We start from the raw sequence: 18,779 nt of genomic DNA, 5'->3' as shown, positions 1-18,779 counted from the left end.
TGACCTCCAGCACTGCCACTTGCTTTCATGTTTCTTCATAGCACCTAGCATCGTGTAACATGCTGTCCACTTGTTTGTTTACGATTCGTTTCCGCTGGATAACATACACTCCACGAAAGCAGAGATGTTTTCTGTTGCATTCGTTGCTGTGTGTGCACAACGTGTGCATTAAATGTCTGTAGAATTAATGAATGAACAAATACATGAGGGAAGTTGTGTGACAAACCCCAAGTCTGCAGGGCAGTGCTGCTGTGGGCTGAATTATGCGCCTCCAAAATTTGTGTCTTGAAGCCCTAACCCTGCAACGTGATGCAATTTGGAGATGGGGCCCTTGGGAAGTAATCAGGTCATGAGGGTGGGACCCTCATAGGGATTAGTGCCCTTCTAAGAAAAGACACGGGAGAGCTCTCTCACTCAGGTAAGCATGAGCACTTGCACTCTCCCTGCCCTCTAGCTGTGTGAGGACACAGTAAGAAGCTGGCTGTCTGCAAACCAGGAAGAGGGCCTCGCCGGCAACCAGACTGACTGGTACTTTGACCTTGGACTTCCCAGTTTCCAGAACGGTGAGAAATCAATGTCTGTTGTTCAAGCCACCCGGTTTGTGGTATCCTGTTACAGCAGCCTGAGAAGACAGGTTGCCTAAGACAGATGCCAGTGTCATAGTCCAGGAGACGTTTGATGTGAGGGATGGTTTCCAAGACAGAGACCTCTCAGGTTCGACATCCAGCAACGTAACTTCATCAGAATGGACCATACTCAGACTTCCATTTGGGTTCGATGGAAATGACAGAGGGTGTGTTACATGCTAACTGTACAAAATGATGATGCATCCTGATTAAATCTGGTATCTGCCCTGGGTTCGTTGGGCCTGCCTGGAGAGGTAAATTCGTGCAGTTAAGATGAAGGAGGGTTCTTCAGGCATCGCTCTCTCTATAACCAACTGTATTAAACACAAGCAGAGGAGCATTCCTTTAGTAGACATTTATCGATTGTCTACCATGTACAAGGCACTGAGTTATTTCTGGAAATTCTGAGGCGATAGATAAGTTGCACTTCTGGTGCTTAATGAGCTTACTAAGAAATCACCAGTTGTGGGGCAGTATGAAATGTGCAAGAGTGTGTATTTTTACGAATAAGAGATTACAGTGGAGGGTATCTATTTCAGCAGGGAATGTTCACGTAGTGGGAAAGCAAGGGGTTCATGAGAGGTTTCTGAGGTGAACTGAGTGTTGGAGGAAGAGAGGCAAAGGTGGATGTTGATGGAGGGCAGGGAGTTTGGGCTACGAGAAGGCATTCCAAGTGAAAGAAACAGTAGGCCCAAAAGTTTGAGCCACGTTTAAGAAGCATCAAATAATTCAATCCAGAGTCAGAAATGATGCCATCCATTTCTTTATTGAGTCAATAGGCATGTCTTTGTGACCAGGTAAGCTGGTCAGATCATAAATGGGGTGGCGGGGCAGGGTGTGGGGTGTTTGAGCAAAGGCTGCAAGGACCGTGAGAGTGTTTAAAAAGATTAACATGGAAAAAATAATTTCCATTAATTATTAGGACATTTAGGCACTCTCTGCCAAACACATGTATTATCCTAGTTAATCCTCAGGATGAGCCTATAAGGGATTTCCTCACATTTCATGGCCAGGAAACAGGCGGAGGAGAAACTAAGTCAATGGCCTGAGACCACAAAGCTAGGGGGAAGGAGGAGACAGGAGGTGAACTGAAGTCTGACTAACTTCAAAGCACGTATGCTCAACCACTGTGGACTGCGGTCCCTGGGATCTGGCTTCTCTGCCAGTGGTGACCACGTAGAATGGAACGGAGTCCACGTATGTCAGACAGGTCACCTCAGATATCATGGCCACTGAAGCCATTAGCAGGGAAGAACCTTAACGTGAGCTGTGTCATAGAGGCTTCTGGCATTTCTTAGACTCCTTATAATCAAAGTGTGGTGGAATGCCAGCAGCCACCGGCGTCAGCGGATCAGAAATGCAGACTCGAGGGTCCCACCCCAGACCTACTGAGTCAGATGCGACGGTTTAGCAACATCCCCAGGGGATTCATTTGCAACTTCAAGCTTGAGGAAGAATGATGTAGACTTTCCACACTGGTGTCTGCCAGAGACAAGTGCCATGGGAAAGAGCACGGTGGCACGATTGGGCAACAGGTGCACTTAGTCCCTCTTCCCAACTGGAGTCGTGGGAATGCGGCATGTGCCATGGGAGATGCTTAGAAAAGGAGAGCTCCTTTGTGCTGATGCATGACATTCTACTTTTCCTAAAAGTGCCCAGAAGAAGTTCTTTAGTTGACATTTTTTCATTGTTCATTAGAACCGATGGATGTGAATTGTTTCTCAGATGTGGGTTATAGGATTCAAAATAATGTCAACAGAAATGCCTCATTAGTCTAACTATTTCAGGGCTGGTTATATCTAACGCTAAACTTTGTAAATGTGCACTTCAATTTGGAGCTAGTAATGATGCCATCCATGCCTATTTCTACCCTGTAAACATAAATTTCTTTATTGAGTCAATAGGCATGTCTTTGTGTGAATAGTGATGATTATAAATGGACGCTTGTATCAAAGTTAGACATTATCGTTTCTCGTATCTACCCCTCCCTCCCAACTTCTTTCCTTCCCTCCCTCCATCTTTCCTTCCTTCACTTGGTGACTCTCTCTTTCTCCTCCCTCCCTTACTCTTTTTTACTTTTTAATAGCTGACTTCTTATGAAGTCAGTATTTACCAGGCAGAGCGTGCCATTTCATAATCTTTTTCCTTTTGTGATCTGTTTGGAGACAACATTCGAGAGCACATGTTTGAACCTGATCCTTTTTTCCTGGAGGACTGCTTACCTTGTTTTTGTGGTTCAGAGCAGAGGCGGGAAGCTTGGAAAGAAATCTGATTAGGTGAGGTATCTTCAAATCAGATTAGACTACAGGTAGCCATTAGAGGCAGCAGGTGCATTTGGGGACCTCATGTGTGACAAAGTCTTGCAACTTGCTCAAATCCCATCATGATTATGCAAAGCAGAAGAGTGCTGTGTATGCAGAAGCATAAAATCACTTTGAGTGGTGCCTCTCTTATTTGTCTTGTGTTAGGCTGAGTAGCCAAATTGTTCACACAGCCATTTTCATTAGAACTACATTGATGCAGTGATAAACAGGAATGCTTAAATGACTACCATGAGCCAACACTGACTTGGAATACTTATCAAAGAATGATAAAATGTCAAACGACTTCATTTTTAGCAGCATAACAGCCTTTTCTCTTTAACATAAATAAATGGGAACTGAAGGCTGTCTGAGACAGAAAAGCTTATGAATTGGCGATCTTCTCCTGAGAATGAGACTGGGTAAGCAAGACACTGCCAGAAAAACTCTTAATTAGGAAGACTTCAGAGCTGTGCCGCACACTAGGAACTAGTTTGTTTCTGGCTGTGGTCCCCTTAAGGTAAATTCTGTCTGGTGATTAGCATCACCTTGGATTAAATTAATTGGCTGTACTCAATCCCTGAGTGGATACACTAAGAATAAATCCAAAGACATTAGTTTCCTTGCACGAAATGAGCAGGTTACCTATCCAGTAACCTTACATGAATTATACAAACAACTTAAGACATTTTTTTCTTTAAAAGGGAAGCTTCAAGTTCTGGTAAGTACAAAACTATTTGCATCTTTATTTTGAAAACAATCTGTGTTTAGCTAGTTGTATTTTATTTTCCATCTTATATCTAGACTACATATGTGTTCCATCTTTAACCGTTAGAAAAAAGGAATCAATCTTGCTAATAATCATTAGTTTTTATCCAAACATGCCAGAAACCTTCACAATATGCCGATATTGAAGTAGGAGGGAACTTCAGTGTCAGGAAATCAAGAAAGTCTAGTATATTCAAGCGGGGGTAGAGTTTTGTTCTTTGTTTTTTTTCTGATTACAAAGGCACTCTTTACTCATTGGAGGAATCTGTGCAATCCATTAAAGAAGGAAGTTACTTTTAATTCACCAATGCTTATGATCACCATAGGGGATAATTGGTGTATTTCCTTTTTGAACTCCCACCCCCAACCCCACCTCACGGAATTATGATAATCTGTGTAATGAACTAATTTTTCATGTAATGTCAAATCTCTGAATTGCCACAGAACTGACCGTATGACTATACTAATATTCTTATTTTGTTGTCTACTTCATTCTTCTTACTGAATTGCCTGAATTCCTAGCGTGTTGTACATTAAATTTAAGATATAATTAGTGAAGTGACACACGTACAGCTTATAGGTCTCTAATTTGCTTTATCAAGTGAATGGTGGTGGGGGCAGGCACAGCCCTCTTGGTAGAGCAACTATTTAGCTCTGGGCAGTACAGATATTGAGAGCAATGACGGCGCAGGGAGGCCATAACCATGGGTGAGCCCAGTGAACCTAAAGGTGTTGAAAACGTCTGCTTGATCTTAAAAAGCAATACAAGTATTCACGATCATTCCACAGTCTGACTTTTGGCAACGAAGAGAACACAGAGCGGAGGGGAAGATATTAGCAGCAGGCTGTTGAGCCACTGGAAGCCCGTTGCACTATCACGTGGACTGCAGGGAGGAGATTTTGTTAGCCAGGTCCTCTAGGAAAGTAGGGATCTACTTTCCTCTTGGTACATCTTTGCACTGGCCTAACCTGCTGGGAGAAGAATCAGACCGCTTCAGGCTACTTTGTTTCCAGATATCCCCTAAGTATATTACTGCCTTATCCCGACTTCAGTGGGCATAGAATAAACCTTACCATTTAACAAGTATAGAAAGGAATATTTTAAAATGTTCATTCACATTCTGATTGGTTTTTAAGGCTGATTAAGAAAGGTGCACATTTGGGACACCTAGGTGGCTCAGTCAGTTGAGCATCCAACGTCGGCCCAGGGTCGTGATCTCCCGGTTCACGGGTTTGAGCCCCGCTCAAAGCCTGGAGCCTGCTTCGGATTCTGTGTCACCCTCTCTCTCTGTCCTTCCACAACTTGTGCTCTCTCTCTCTCTCTCTCAAAAATAAATAAACATTAAAAAGATTTTTTTTTTTTTTTTTTTAAAAAGGTGCACCCGTGTCTTTGGCGGAAGCGGCACTGATCCCTGTCATCTTCCCGCAGGGCATCTCCGCCACGCTGCCTCTGGCATCTCAGCTTCACACAGGCTCTCCTGTGGAAGCTGCCATTCCTTCCCGCCCTCAGTGCCACTCCCACAGGCTGGGCTACCGATCCCTTCTTCATATTCTCATGACGCCCTGCCCCTCCTTTATTGTGCTGGTCATTTCCCTGTGAATTTCTCAGGGAAATTGTAGAAGATACATAGGATTATGTCAAGGCAGAGGCTGAGACATTTCCTCTGGAAGGAATCTGGCTTGTACTTTCTTCTCCAATAATGATAATGCTGTGCACTATATGCCCACAGATTTTTAATTCAATAACACTGAATCTTTATCATGTTCTGTGTTACACACACAATGCCCACCTTACTGTAGACTCTTTTTTTTTAAAAAAAAATTTTTTTTTTCAACGTTTATTTATTTTTGGGACAGAGAGAGACAGAGCATGAACGGGGGAGGGGCAGAGAGAGAGAGGGAGACACAGAATCGGAAACAGGCTCCAGGCTCCGAGCCATCAGCCCAGAGCCTGACGCGGGGCTCGAACTCCCGGACCGCGAGATCGTGACCTGGCTGAAGTCGGACGCTTAACCGACTGCACCACCCAGGCGCCCCATAGACTCTTAAACCTCCCCTGCATGTATACAAAATCTCCCCATTACAAAACTTCCCCGCTGACTTCTAGGCATCCCGAGAAATCCTCTTACGTGCAATGAGGACCATCTGGATTTATATTTTATTTGTTTTTCCTACAGTCTCCTCCTCAAGAAGCCTAGCAGCCATCCTGCTACAGGTTCTTTTTCTATAAGTGCTCATTCGCTCCTGGGCATATGGCATTTTCACAGGACATGGTACCCTCAGCTTCTTCCCTTCATGCATCAGGTTTAAAACCAGTGCTCAGGGTTGGGCAGCAGTAGGGTAGCACAGTGGGGGCCACCTTTTCCCTCCAACTGTCCTCATGTTCTCTGTTCTCCTTCCTGGTGCCAGCACAAAATCTCCGTTTTTTAATTTCAGCCACAAAACAAAACAAAACAGAAGGAAACAAAAACCAAAGCCACCCCAAAACAACCCCCTTAGCCTATCAGCTTACATAATGGTGTCCTAACTTGATTATCAGGTCAACAGTTCTCCAAGTAGTGCAAACCAGGCAGAAGACTATTGCAGTTAAAAGTCTCACTATGGGGCGCCTGGGTGGCTCCATCGGTTAAGTGTCTGAGACTTCAGCTCAGGTCATGATCTCGAGGTTCTTGAGTTCGAGCCCTGCATCAGGCTCTATGCTGACAGCTCAGAGCCTGGAGCCTGCTTCAGATTCTGTGTCTGCCTCTCTCTCTGCCCCTCCCTCACTCGCACTCTGTCTCTCTCAAAAATAAATAAACGCTAAAAAAAAAAAAAAAAAATCTCCCTATACACTTACAGATAAATACAATTTTCCAAAATTAAGTGGAAAATGTGTTTCAAACACTATTAATGTAAACTATTTTAAAATGAGTATGTAAGTACACCAACCTAAAAAGTTACTGGAGGCAGAATTCTGAAATCTTTTATTTAAATACGGAAAGAATTTATCTCTGATAGTTAGTGAGGGCATGGAGATTAAGTAGCACCCCAAGGTCAGTGCACAGTTTATCAGCTGAGGATAAAAAGAGGTGCAGTTTTGCTGACTCCATCGCAAAGGTGGATTCTCCAGCTCTGGGAGCACATGCCTGCTACATCCTTCATTGTCTTAAGTACTATAATTACTGTAAACTGCTTAGGGAGGGAGTAGGGGGCACATCTGTAACTTCCAGGCTGATCTCGGAGTTTATTTTCCTAAATAACACATCAATAAAATTTGTAAGTCGTCCTGGGGATATGTGAAGAATCAGACAACAGTTTGCAAACATTTAAGTAGGTGATTTGGGGTCAAATTTATAGCTGATTTATAAAGACAAACATGCCTTTTTCATCTCTGTAATACTGACCACTTATATTTAGTTTGTTCAATTTGTCTTTACGGCTGCAGGCCTGTCAAAAGATACTAATAATTACATTGATTTAAACAACAGAAAAGAGGGGCGCATGGGTGGCTCAGTCGGTTAAGCGTCTGACTTCGGCTCAGGTCACGATCTCACAGTTCGTGAGTTCGAGCCCAGCGTCGGGCATCTGTGCTGACAGCTCAGAGCCTGGAGCCTGCCTCAGATTCTGTGTCTCCCCTTCTCCCTGCCCCTACCCCAACTCATGCTCTGTCTCTCTCTGTCTCAGAAATAAACAAACACTAAAACAACAGAAAACAGTCACACAAACAGTGTGACAAATGAGAAATGAACCCAGAAACAGATACACCCTTCCCTGAGCTGCTCAACGGTCAGTCAGACTCTGGCTTCACTTGGAAAGTAGAGACAAAAACCTCAGTGACTGGCTGAAAAGGGCTTTTAAATTCCCTCCTAAAGTTTTAATTTTAGAACCACCGATGGGAGCAGCCCCTAGATTGCATCATTTTTAGCAACTCATAGCAAAGCTGCCTTGTGGTAAGAAATATTTGTTTAGTGCAGAGTTTCCAAAAGTAGATTAATGGTATGTTAGATATTTTCCCTGCATTTTTTATATCTGTAATGGAAACATTTTACATTATCTTAAAATGGCCCCCATTTAAGGATTCACATGATTCATTTCTTCTAGAATTTAATGTCAAGAAACATTTTCCTCTAGGTGAACTTATCTGGTTGTATGCAATAATTTGAGCTTGATAAACTTTTCCTGTCTCCCCCTTTTTCCTGGCAGTCAAGGAAAAAAACCCTAAATACATCTATCTATCGTATAACAAATACATATATGTGTGTGTGTGTGTATGTGTGTGTGCACACATACACACACACACACACACACACACACACACACACTGGAAATGGCATGGCACATATATTTTATAAACAGCTTTTTCACTTAGTAATAAATTATGATCATTTTTTATGCCAATAAACATAAAGTCATTTTTAATGGTTATACAGCTGTCCATTGCATGGCTGTATATATAATTTATTTAAAGACACCCCTATTGGTGTCTTTAGATTGTTTTCATCTTTAAATTACACATATCCTTATTTAACTGTTTTACTTGTGTCTTTTTATTGTAAGCCCCTTACAAGTTATCATTCAAAATAGGCAAAATAATAATGAATAATGAATCAATACATGGATTCATGAAATCCTAGGAACAGCCTAGATACCTACAACTATAATTAGATTACATTTGAATTATCATGTATTGTTTATGGTGTTGTCACTGTCGAGATGAATAATTTTTTCCCTTTCGAGGTCTCGGCCAAAATGAGCGAAACTTCTTCCACTAGTTATTCCGTGATTCATCCAACCTCTTCTGAAGGTCAAGGTCCTTCTCCTCGCCATTTGAGCGTCATGCATCCTGTTGTGGCCAAAAAGATCAGCTTCTACAAAAGCGGAGACCCGCAATTCGGTGGGGTCAGGGTGGTGGTCAACCCTCGTTCCTTTAAGACATTTGATGCTTTGCTGGATAACCTGTCAAGGAAGGTGCCCTTACCTTTCGGGGTGAGGAACATCAGCACCCCTCGGGGAAGGCACAGCATCACACGCCTGGAGGAGCTGGAGGACGGCGAATCGTACCTGTGCTCCCACCGGAGGAAGGTGCAGCCGGTGGACCTCGATAAGGCCCGCCGGCGCCCGCGACCCTGGTACAGCAGCCGGGCCATCAGCACGCATGCGCACAGCTCCCCACCCACGGCGCCCGCCGCCGCCGCTCCCGGCATGCTACGCGCGCCGCGGAGGCTCGTGGTCTTTAAAAATGGCGACCCGAAGACGAGGCGCACGGTCGTTCTGAACCGAAGGGTTACCCAGAGCTTCCAGGCCTTCCTGCAGCACTTGATGGAGGTCATGCGGTTCCCGGTGACCAAGCTGTACGCCACGGACGGAAGGAGGGTGAGTGTTCAGGTGCTTCTCACGTCTGAGCTCCCGCCGTGTGGGACGTGGAAGGAGGCCCTGGAGAAGGGAGGCTTCTTGTGCCTGTGTGTGTGTATTCCCATCCTCGTGGGGTGGCGGGGGCTCACCTGGGTGGGTGGCCCCGTCGTTCTCTGGTCGGAATCCGAATCACTGCATTTCAGATTGAAATCTGAAATCGCTGCATTTCACCTGCAGCTGACAGCATGTTCCCCAGGCCCTTTTCTCAGCTGGCTCAAGGAAGACCTTTGGCTGCAGCTGGATAGTTTGGTGGGGAATGCAGAGGCAGTACTGCATACCTTTGAAAGGTTTCTTTGGTGGGGCGCCTGGGTGGCTCAGTGGGTTAAGCTTCTGACTCTTGGTTTCAACTCAGGTCGCGATCTCACGGTTTTGTGAGTGAGCCCCACCCACATCAGGCTCTGTACTGCAGGGTGGAGCCTGCTTGGGGTTCTCGTTCTCTTCTTACCTCTCTCAGCCTCTCCTCTGCTCTCTCTCTCTCAAGGTAAATAAATAAACTTAAAAAATAAAAAAAAAAATTAAAATAAATAAAAATCTTTAGTTATAGCAGAAGACCAGAAGACCGATATCTTCAGCTAGTATGCTGGCTCAGTAGGATGTTGATTTAACCACCTTCACCTTGATACTCGGTAACTTTGTATACAGTATTGATGCCTAAGGAATGCTTGGTGATTATCTCTTTCAAGCCCTAAAGGCTGTTGAATTCATCCCTTCTGCTAGAAAATGACCATATGAAAAGAACAAAATTTCATGTTGCTCATGTAAGGACCTTAACTCTGGTTTCTTCTAGGTTCCCAGTCTCCAGGCTGTGATCCTGAGCTCTGGAGCTGTGGTGGCAGCAGGAAGGGAGCCGTTTAAACCTGGAAATTATGACATCCAGAAGTATTTGCTTTCTTCAAGATTACCAGGGGCCTCTCATCATGTGTATACCAAGGGAACTGCTAGGTCAGAAAGAAGAAAGAGTAAGTCACTTAAATATGTAGCCCTTATTTTTAGCCCTGAAGTGTGTGTGTGTGTGTGTGTGTGTGTGTGTGTGTGTGTGTGTGTTTTAGCCACAATATTAAAAAAAATCCATGCTTAAGTGGCCAATTTCCTTCATCACGTGAGAGAAAATGAGGGGGTCAAAAACATTCTAAACTGGAATTGGTCATATGAATAGTTGGAAAGAGTCATAGAGATTGTATGATTCTTTTTTAGATTTTCCCAAATCGATCAATGATATATTTGTTTAAATTGATGAGGTATGCTTTATTTGGTGGGGGGGGTGGGCATTTGATACCTAGATAAAGAATAAAAATGGCAGCCTTTCTTGATTTGGAGAGGAATTCTATGGAATTTGTAGAAGTGACATCTCTGGTTGTTGTAGAGATTTTTGCAAATAATACTATGTGGCATCATAGCTGAGCTCAGCAGGTTAGTTGAGTGTATTTTCAAAAGTCTCTAACTACATATGAAGTCTACTTTCTGAAGTTATTACAGTAAAAATTACAGGCCTCGGATCCATTTTTTATTTATTAAAAAAATTTCACATAGTCAATTCACGCTGGTTAATAATAATCCAGGTTGACAATTCCTTAGGAAATGCTACACAATATCGCATTATCCTTTGGGTAGGGGAGAGGAGGGTTTATTGATACCTGAGTGTGGGATGGGCTATAAATTCTCATGAAGGTGTGGCTAATTGTATTATTCATTGTGCTCAATATTTTAATCTCATTATTCATTGTGCACAGTTTTTTTTAGCTCTTTTGCTAAGGAACCGAGTGCCATTTATACTTAAATTTTGGGTTTTATGTAGGCACTGAATAATACACTCTTTAAGTAGTATTAATCCCTCTACTTATTGCTAACATGGGTGAAACTCATCTATTAGGGATAAACTCAATAGATTTCTATTAATGTTTCTATTTTGTAGGCATTAGCTGCCAGTTGTCTGTTAAGCATATGGTAGTACTATTTCACTGTGCTCATTTTACTAAAATGATTTCATTATTTTGTGTTTGACACAGGTTGCTGAATATGGTTTTTGATGGTGTTAGGGAATCTAAGGGTTTTGTTAAATTTTATTTTAAAAAGCTGTAAAGTTTTTATTTGCAATTTTGGTAAATGTATACCAAAAATTGGAGAACATATTTTAGGTTTATACTCTGAAATGTTAAAGGTATTTAATTGATGCCAAGAATATGCAAATGTATGCAACCTGCTTATAAGAATTTGATTGAGTTTAAGAAGCATGAGTACCAAAGTTGTCTTTAGGATGCACATTAAAAATATAACCAGATATCTGGATCTTTGTCTATCTCTATTCTCTTTTGTGCCCTATATCAAATCAATGCACTAGTTATACAAAGGGAATGCTAAATTAATAATTATTACTTGATTAGTCTTGACATTTATTTATTTGTTTATTTTTGAGAGACAGAGAGAGAGAGTCTGTATGTAAATGGGGAGGGGCAGAGAGAGAGGAGGCAGAGAGCTGTCAGCACAGAGCCCAAATGCAGCGCTCGAACTCATGAACTGTGAGAACCAAAAGTCAGGTGCCAAAGTCAGATGCTTGACTGACTGAACCACCTAGGTGCCCTGATTAATCCTGACTTTTAAATAAAGTCTAAAAATGTTTTAGCTTTCATAATGCTATAGTGCCTCTCTTGGAAATACAAAGACAGGAAAATAAATATGACTGTAACTTTTTACTTGCTTTGTTTGCATTGGTAAGCAGCACTTCGTTAGACTCCAATTTTAGTACTGGTAAACAAAACAACAAAACAGAATCCCACAAAAATCTTTTTTTTGTTGTTAGAATATTTAGCAATTTCTACTTTATACTTATTAAAATTGCCGAATTAAACTAATTAAAGTTAAAATTCTGTGAATCTTGTTATTTTAGTAGGATTATAGATTTTCTTTTTTAAAATTTTTATTTAAAGTTCATTTATTTTTGAGAGAGAGAAAGAGAGAGAGAGAGAGAAAGAAAGCATACAAGTGGAGGATGGGCAGAGAGAGAGGAGAGAGAGAATCCCCAAAAGTCTCCACACTGCCAGCATGGAGCCTGATATGGGGCTCGAACTCACAAACCATGAGACCATGACCTGAGCTGAACCAAGAGTTGGATGCTTAACTGACTGAGCCATCTAGACACCCCTAAAGGTTCTCGTTTTAAAAGTAGCTTGTAGAGATGCACCAGATATTACAGTGACTTCGAATTCAAATAACAAATGAATACATAGAAGTGAGAAACCTGCTAATAACATCTTACTATAAAATTTAGAAAATGTGGTATTTTTTATACTAATTATTTTTTTCTTTTCTTTCTTTGCTGCCTCTTCTATTGGATATTTATAACTTCTCTATCTTCTACACTTTGATGTGGGGCATTTTTTACTCTCAAAATCTTGAAAGTGAGCACACATGTGCCTTCAAGCCCAAAGTCCCAGATTTATTCTGTTTCTTCCAACAAAATGCATAGTAGTGATTGCTACTCAGACCATTCTTTTGCTTCTGAAAATTACTTGGCCTTAGAAAAAAAAGATTCTCAGAATTTATTGATATATCCTTCTGAAGATGATATTGAGAAATCAATTGTTTTTAATCAAGATGGCACCATGATAGTTGAGATGAAAGTTCGATTTAAGATAAAAGAGGAGGAAACCATAAAATGGACCACTGTCAGTAGAGCTGGTCTTTCTAATAATGATGAAAAGAGTGAAGTAGGCAGTTTTCCAGGAAGAACAGATGATTGTTCCTCTGGTTTAAAGATTGCAGCATGCTCATTGTCTGCAGATGTCTCATCTCTGAGGAAAGGCCATGATCAAGAGGGCAGTTTGGCTGAGGAGATAAACACTCAAACGACAGCTCTAGAGGCTGAAACTTGCACATCTGCTAGTTGGGAGAATGCTGCTATGGACACAAACACCCTCCAGGAAACTCAGGATCAAGCGAAGCATCATTTTTATCGGCCACCTACACCTGGGCCAAGGAGGGTGAGACAAAAGAAATCTGTGAAGGGGCGTGTGACCTTGGTATCTGAAACTGAAGTTCAAGAGGAAATGATTGGACAGTTTTCCTATAGTGAAGAAAGGGAAGACGGGGAAAACAAATCTGAGTATCACATGTTTACACATTCCTGCAGTAAAATGTCATCAGTATCTAACAAACCAGTGGTTGTTCATATCGATAACAATGAGAAGATAGAGGCATCTTTAGAAAGGAAAAAGGAAAGCAGACTGCTCAAGTCAGGTGCAGTACATGCTGATGTTGTAGAAATTACAAGTGAAAAGGTGTTAGAGATGTCTCATAGTAATGGCTTGCCACAGGCTGCATCGGAACATTCAGTTGTGGAGGAAGGTATAGTTAATAGTGTAACATCAGACAACAAAACTAGTATCAAAAGCTTAAGACCTTATGGTAACACCAGTGATAGATTCGGTCCTGTTTTAGCAGATACAACTCATTCTTTAAGTAATGACTCTGGAACTGACATAACTATTTTTGAGACCCCAGCTTCAGTAGGGTCCTCCACTGTCACCACAAGAATTGACAGACTAATTAATGAATGTGCTCAGCGTGATTTAACAAAATTTCCAGCAAATGAAAAGCAGATTTCATCATCTGCTGCCAGCAAAAAGAAGATGAAATGTCAGCAACAAGTGATAAACTCCAGGCATCAGGATGGGAAGGTTGCAACCAAAGCAATTCTTAGTAAGAGAATAAACAAAGGAGGTAGAATTGCACAGGAAATCAGATTAAAGGATTCACATGGTTCCCTTAAAAGAGGAATACTTTGTAAGGAAGATCTCCATGCAAGTGATATGGTAATAGAATCAAATTATTCTTGTTCCAAAAGTGATCTCAGTCCTGTGAATCCCAAGAATATCCACGTACAGAATCCTACGAAAGTTCAAGGACTTTTAGCCAAAAGAAAATCCAGACCACTAAATAAAGTAAGTTTAGGAAGACCTGCAAAAAATGAAATTGGTCAAGGAGATAAAGTATTTCCCTATAATGACTTTAGGTGTTGCAAAAATAGTTTTGGAGATCAAAATTTATTTCATGTGTTTAACTTCCTTGAGCAAAACCCCAATGCTTTTTGTGGACCACAGGCTCAAGCAGAAGTAGCATCTTGGTATTTGAGAGGAAGGACAAAGAGAAGTGTAGTTTCAAAAGTTAATAATTCACACATAACTTTGAAAACTCAGAAAAAACAAAAAGGAGATAAGTTGAAATTAAGTACTACTATAAGTAAACAACATGTTACAACCAGGGCAAATTCCTTAGCTTCTTTGAAAAAAGCTGTTTCTCCTGAGGATTTTAGCCATCATTCAGTTCAAAATTATATACAGAGATGGTTGCAGAACATAAATCCACATCCAACCTCGCAACCTAGAAAATTAGCTCCAGTACGCAAAAAGGAAAGGAGTGTGGTAAGTTGTAACAATGGTAGTTTTGCAGAAACTGATTCCCACTCAAGTTCTGGAAAAGGAAATAATTCTGTTAGGGAAAGTAATAAACATGTAAGTAAAAATGCTGGTTTGGCAGGAAATACTCTAGGTAAAAAAATAGGTAAATCTTTTGACAAAGATACCAGTGAAGAACTTACTGAAGATCTCTGTGACAGCCAGGTTGAATCTCTGAATGATGCTTACTTACTTCCCTTGAATGAAAATTGTGCTGTGTCACAGTCAGCTATTGATGATCATAATACTAAAATCCAGGTATGTGCTAAAAACTTAGGACCAGAGGTAAGCCTTGTTTACCAAGAAATAAACCTAGCTACAAAAAGACACAGTGTGGAGGCTGCTATTCAAGTAGATCTTGTAGAAGACACTTCAAAAGACCTCTTACCAGTCCTGTTGCTTCGCCAACTGCAAGCTTTACTTCCTAGTATTCCTAAGACTCAGAATGGAGTTATTCAAATGCCAGGTTCACTTACAGATACTCCCTTTCCTTCCCCAATATCTAAGTCATATACCAATGTCCTTCTAGCTTGGCTTCTGGTGCTAACCTTAAAGGGAAGTATAAATAGCTTCTGCCAAAGTGATGCTCACAAGACTACCACCAGAACTTCAGAAATACTTGCATTATTAGAAGTCCTAAAGCATACTGCCATCACAGAGGAAGCTGATGACTTGGAGGCTGCTGTTGCCAGTTTAGTGGAGGCCACCACAAATCACCTTGGACTTGCTGAGAAAGAACAAGATACGGTTCCAATAGGACTTCCTGCAAATTGTTCCACACCCAACATTCAGAGAGTTTCTGAGTGCACTGAGAATGAAAAAACACAGAAACTCTCCTCTATAGATGCAGGCTACTCTGCCAGTGAGGACCATGCCTCTGAAGTCTGTGTTTCAGAGGTGACTTACTCTACATGTGAGATGTGCACTGGGAATAAGTCTTATCCTCCAAAAGAGGCTTGTAACCTCAGTGACGTTTTTTCACCTATTGATGGCCATACCGTAGATCAGACCTCCATGAATAAGGCTTGTCTCCTAGGAAAGGGCTGTTCACTTACTCATGCTCTGTCTTCTGATAAGGCTTGTGCTTATGGGGAAAACTGTGTTTATGAAGCAGCTTGCCCAATTGATGAGGCCTACATTCCCCAAAAAGACAACAATACCAATGACTTTTTAAAGTCCAAAGAAAACACATGTACTGATAATTTGGAATTGACTGAAGAATTAGAAAGAGTCGATGAAGTTCAGAAAGACCTAACTATTTTGGCAGACCCTGGGTGTAAACATGGCTTTAATACATTGGTGTCACACCAAAATATCAGCAAATTAAGCCACTGTGGCTTTCCCCTAAATGAAACCGAACCAGAATTTGATGAGGAACATAGCTCTCTGGCTGAATTTAAAAATTATTCATTGAAGAAATTTCAGGGTCGAAATGCATATGCGTCCTCCGATAAGGAAGACTCAAAGACGTCTGAAGAACCAGGCTCAATAACCAATAGCTTGACATCCAGTGAAAGAAGCATTTCAGAATTGGAATCTTTTGAAGAATTAGAAAACCCAGACGCTGATATCTTTAACACAAAGATACATGCAGAAGAACAGGCCACTGAAGAGTTGATCCAAAAAGAATTCGAGGCTAGTAAAAATTTGGAATTGGTGGAAGTCTCTAGCAGGAACATTACAGGAGAAGAAAAAAGAAGTGGTGTGATTGGTGAGACAGTCAGTAGGAGGCTGGAAACACCACCATCTTTAGTTTTTTGCTATGATTCTAAGCAAAATAGTGAAAAGGAACTCAGTGAAGGAGAAACGAAAATGAGAGTAAAAATGATGGTGAGAAGCATGGAAATTGGAAGTTATTCAGAGTCCTCTCTTGATTTTAAAAATTGCTTCACAAGACCAGTGACTTCTGATTGGTCAGACTTTAGACAGGACAGTGAGAATGAACAGCCATCCAGCCATGGCCCCAATGGCAGTTGTGAGGAGATTGCCCAAGAGAAAGAATACAATAAAGGGTTTGTTAAAAGAACAATTGAAAAACTTTATGCTAAAGGGGAGATTATTAAACCATCTTTTTTTCCTGGGTCTACACACAGATCTCAGGTTTGTCCTTATAATTCTATGGAATTTCAGTGTTCTAGGAAAGTAGGTCTTTATGATTCTGAAGGTCAGTCATTTGGCTCTTCTCAACAGGTATCTAGCATTTCATCTGTGTTGCAGAAATTTCCAGAAGAAGGCCAACATAAATGTGACTTTAATGGTGTGAGGGCCAATTATCATGGGGGAGACATTGTAGGACGTGGTACAACACAAAATGATCATCACAGACTTGTCAGAGATCTGGAGGAAGCAGTACTGATTGATAAAGGCAAGTGGCTTCTGAAAGAAAATCATTTGTTGAGAGTATCATCTCCTGAAAATTCTGGCTTATGTGGCAATGCAGACACCACATCAGTGGATACTCTACTTAATAACAGCACTGATGTACCATATTCACATTTTGGAAGTTTGGCCCCAGGACCAAACATGGCTGAGCTATCCTCTTCAGAATTGGAGGAACTGACTCAGCCCCTTGAACTGAAATGCAGTTATTTCAACATGCCTCATTGTAGTGACTCTGAGCCTTTTTGTGAGGATTTGCTAGATGTTCAAAATAGAACTTGTGCCAAGGAGAGAATGCCCAATGATCATGCAGAGGAGAAAGCTAGTCATAAGTCAGAAAGAGTATGTACATCAGTCACTCAGGTCTTCACGTCAGCTGGTAGCAAAGTCCATCCTGTCTCTGATGATACTATTAAAAACCAACCGTTGCCTGGTAATAATGTAATTCATGGTGCACTTCAGGAAGGGGACTCTCTGGATAAACTCTATGCTCTTTGTGGTCAGCATTGCCCAATACTAACTGTTACCATACAACCTATAAATGAAGAAGACCGAGGATTTGCATATTGCAAAGATTCTGATATTGAAAATTTCCTGGGTCTCCATTTGTGGATGAAAATGTACCCATATTTGCTACAGTCGAACAAAACCGTGTTTAGAGATAAGAACGATAAAGCAAGTGGTAGAAAAGCATTTATTGATAATGCCATTGATGATACCTTTAATCGGTTTTATTTTAATAATACATTTGACTTGATGGATAAAAGGAAATTAAGAAAATTAAAAAGAATTAGCTCCTTGGACTTAGAGGAAGAAAATAATTTAAAGAAATTTCAGTTATATTTAAAGAAAACGTTTTGTGTGAACCTCTTGCACCCATCATTGTTGGTTGTAGATATTGTGAATTCAAATACACAGGACCCCAGCAGTCAGACGAATGAAATCTTTCAAGTAGTTGATGAGAATAACAACTTATTACATAACAGATTCCAGAACTCAAGAACAAATCTCAACCAAGTAGTAAGAGAAAATATCAACTATCATTTCTTTGAAATGCGTGGTCAAGCCTGCCTATTTTACAAAGTTGAGACACCTTTAAGTATTAGCAACAGAAATATATTAGAAATATTTTACGTATTTGAGGATGAAGATCTTTTCATTTGGGAGGAGGAAAACCAATTTGACTGATCTTGAAAGCACTGATGAACAAGAAGATTTATAATTTTAATATCAGCGCCGCCTTTTTAAATCAGTGCATTTCCCCCCTCATAATATGATGAAACACAAGGGATGGATATAGACTAGATAACCTCTAAAAATTTCCCACTTTAAAATGAGCTTACTCTAGAAAGCTTGCACTTGGATAATCTTGTTTGACTTTAAGTATTCCACTGTTCTTTATTTTTCCAAAAATAACAGACTCAGTTTTTATTGTTATTTTTGAATTTTCTGTGTGTCTTTTCCCTGAGTGTACATAATTTCCTATAACTGTGGGTTTTCTTCTAGGACATCACAAATGTCCTAAGGACAGGAATTATATCTTTTTTCTCTGTTTATATTGTCTGTTTTTTTTGTAAAATGTATATTGGTGAATAAAATATATTGGTGAATAAATGGAATAGACTTAGCCTCAAATGTACTTCCTTTATTAATTTTAACTACTGATTTAATAAAGGTATGATTGTAAGGTTTATACAACATTCTCGTAAGTTTCTTGTGCCAATGTCTTGAATCTAATTTCCTGGAAACATCTACCTAATGAACTTGTGAGCATTTCACTGGGACAGAATTAATCGCTTGTTCTCATGATGAGAAAAAGATTCTTTACTACTATGCTTCTTCTCTATTACTTTGCCTAGAAATTA

At 40.7% G+C, this 18,779-nt stretch overlaps 1 protein-coding gene across 4 annotated transcripts in view; it reads left to right on the top strand.

The window, feature by feature from the left end:
* The window catches only part of RP1 (RP1 axonemal microtubule associated), a 206,728-nt gene that overhangs the window by 33,759 nt on the left and 154,190 nt on the right, over window positions 1-18,779 (top strand). The window contains exons 1-4 of one of the 4 annotated variants that reach the window (XM_045455235.1): window positions 3,519-3,647; window positions 8,411-9,046; window positions 9,873-10,044; window positions 12,482-18,612. In XM_045455235.1, coding sequence (XP_045311191.1) covers window positions 8,423-9,046; window positions 9,873-10,044; window positions 12,482-18,102 — 6,417 coding nt within the window. In that variant the 5' untranslated portion in view covers window positions 3,519-3,647; window positions 8,411-8,422 and the 3' untranslated portion in view covers window positions 18,103-18,612. Of the gene's footprint in view, window positions 1-3,518; window positions 3,648-5,741; window positions 5,968-8,410; window positions 9,047-9,872; window positions 10,045-12,481; window positions 18,613-18,779 lie in introns of those variants that run through there. The other 3 variants (XM_045455234.1, XM_045455236.1, XM_045455237.1) reach the window with 3 other exon arrangements.

Source organism: Leopardus geoffroyi, chromosome C3 (genome assembly GCF_018350155.1).
Source record: "Leopardus geoffroyi isolate Oge1 chromosome C3, O.geoffroyi_Oge1_pat1.0, whole genome shotgun sequence".
In the NCBI taxonomy this organism is placed as follows: Eukaryota; Metazoa; Chordata; class Mammalia; order Carnivora; family Felidae; genus Leopardus; species Leopardus geoffroyi.
Note: the sequence above shows the minus strand (reverse complement) of the source record. Positions and strands in the feature narration are given on the sequence as shown.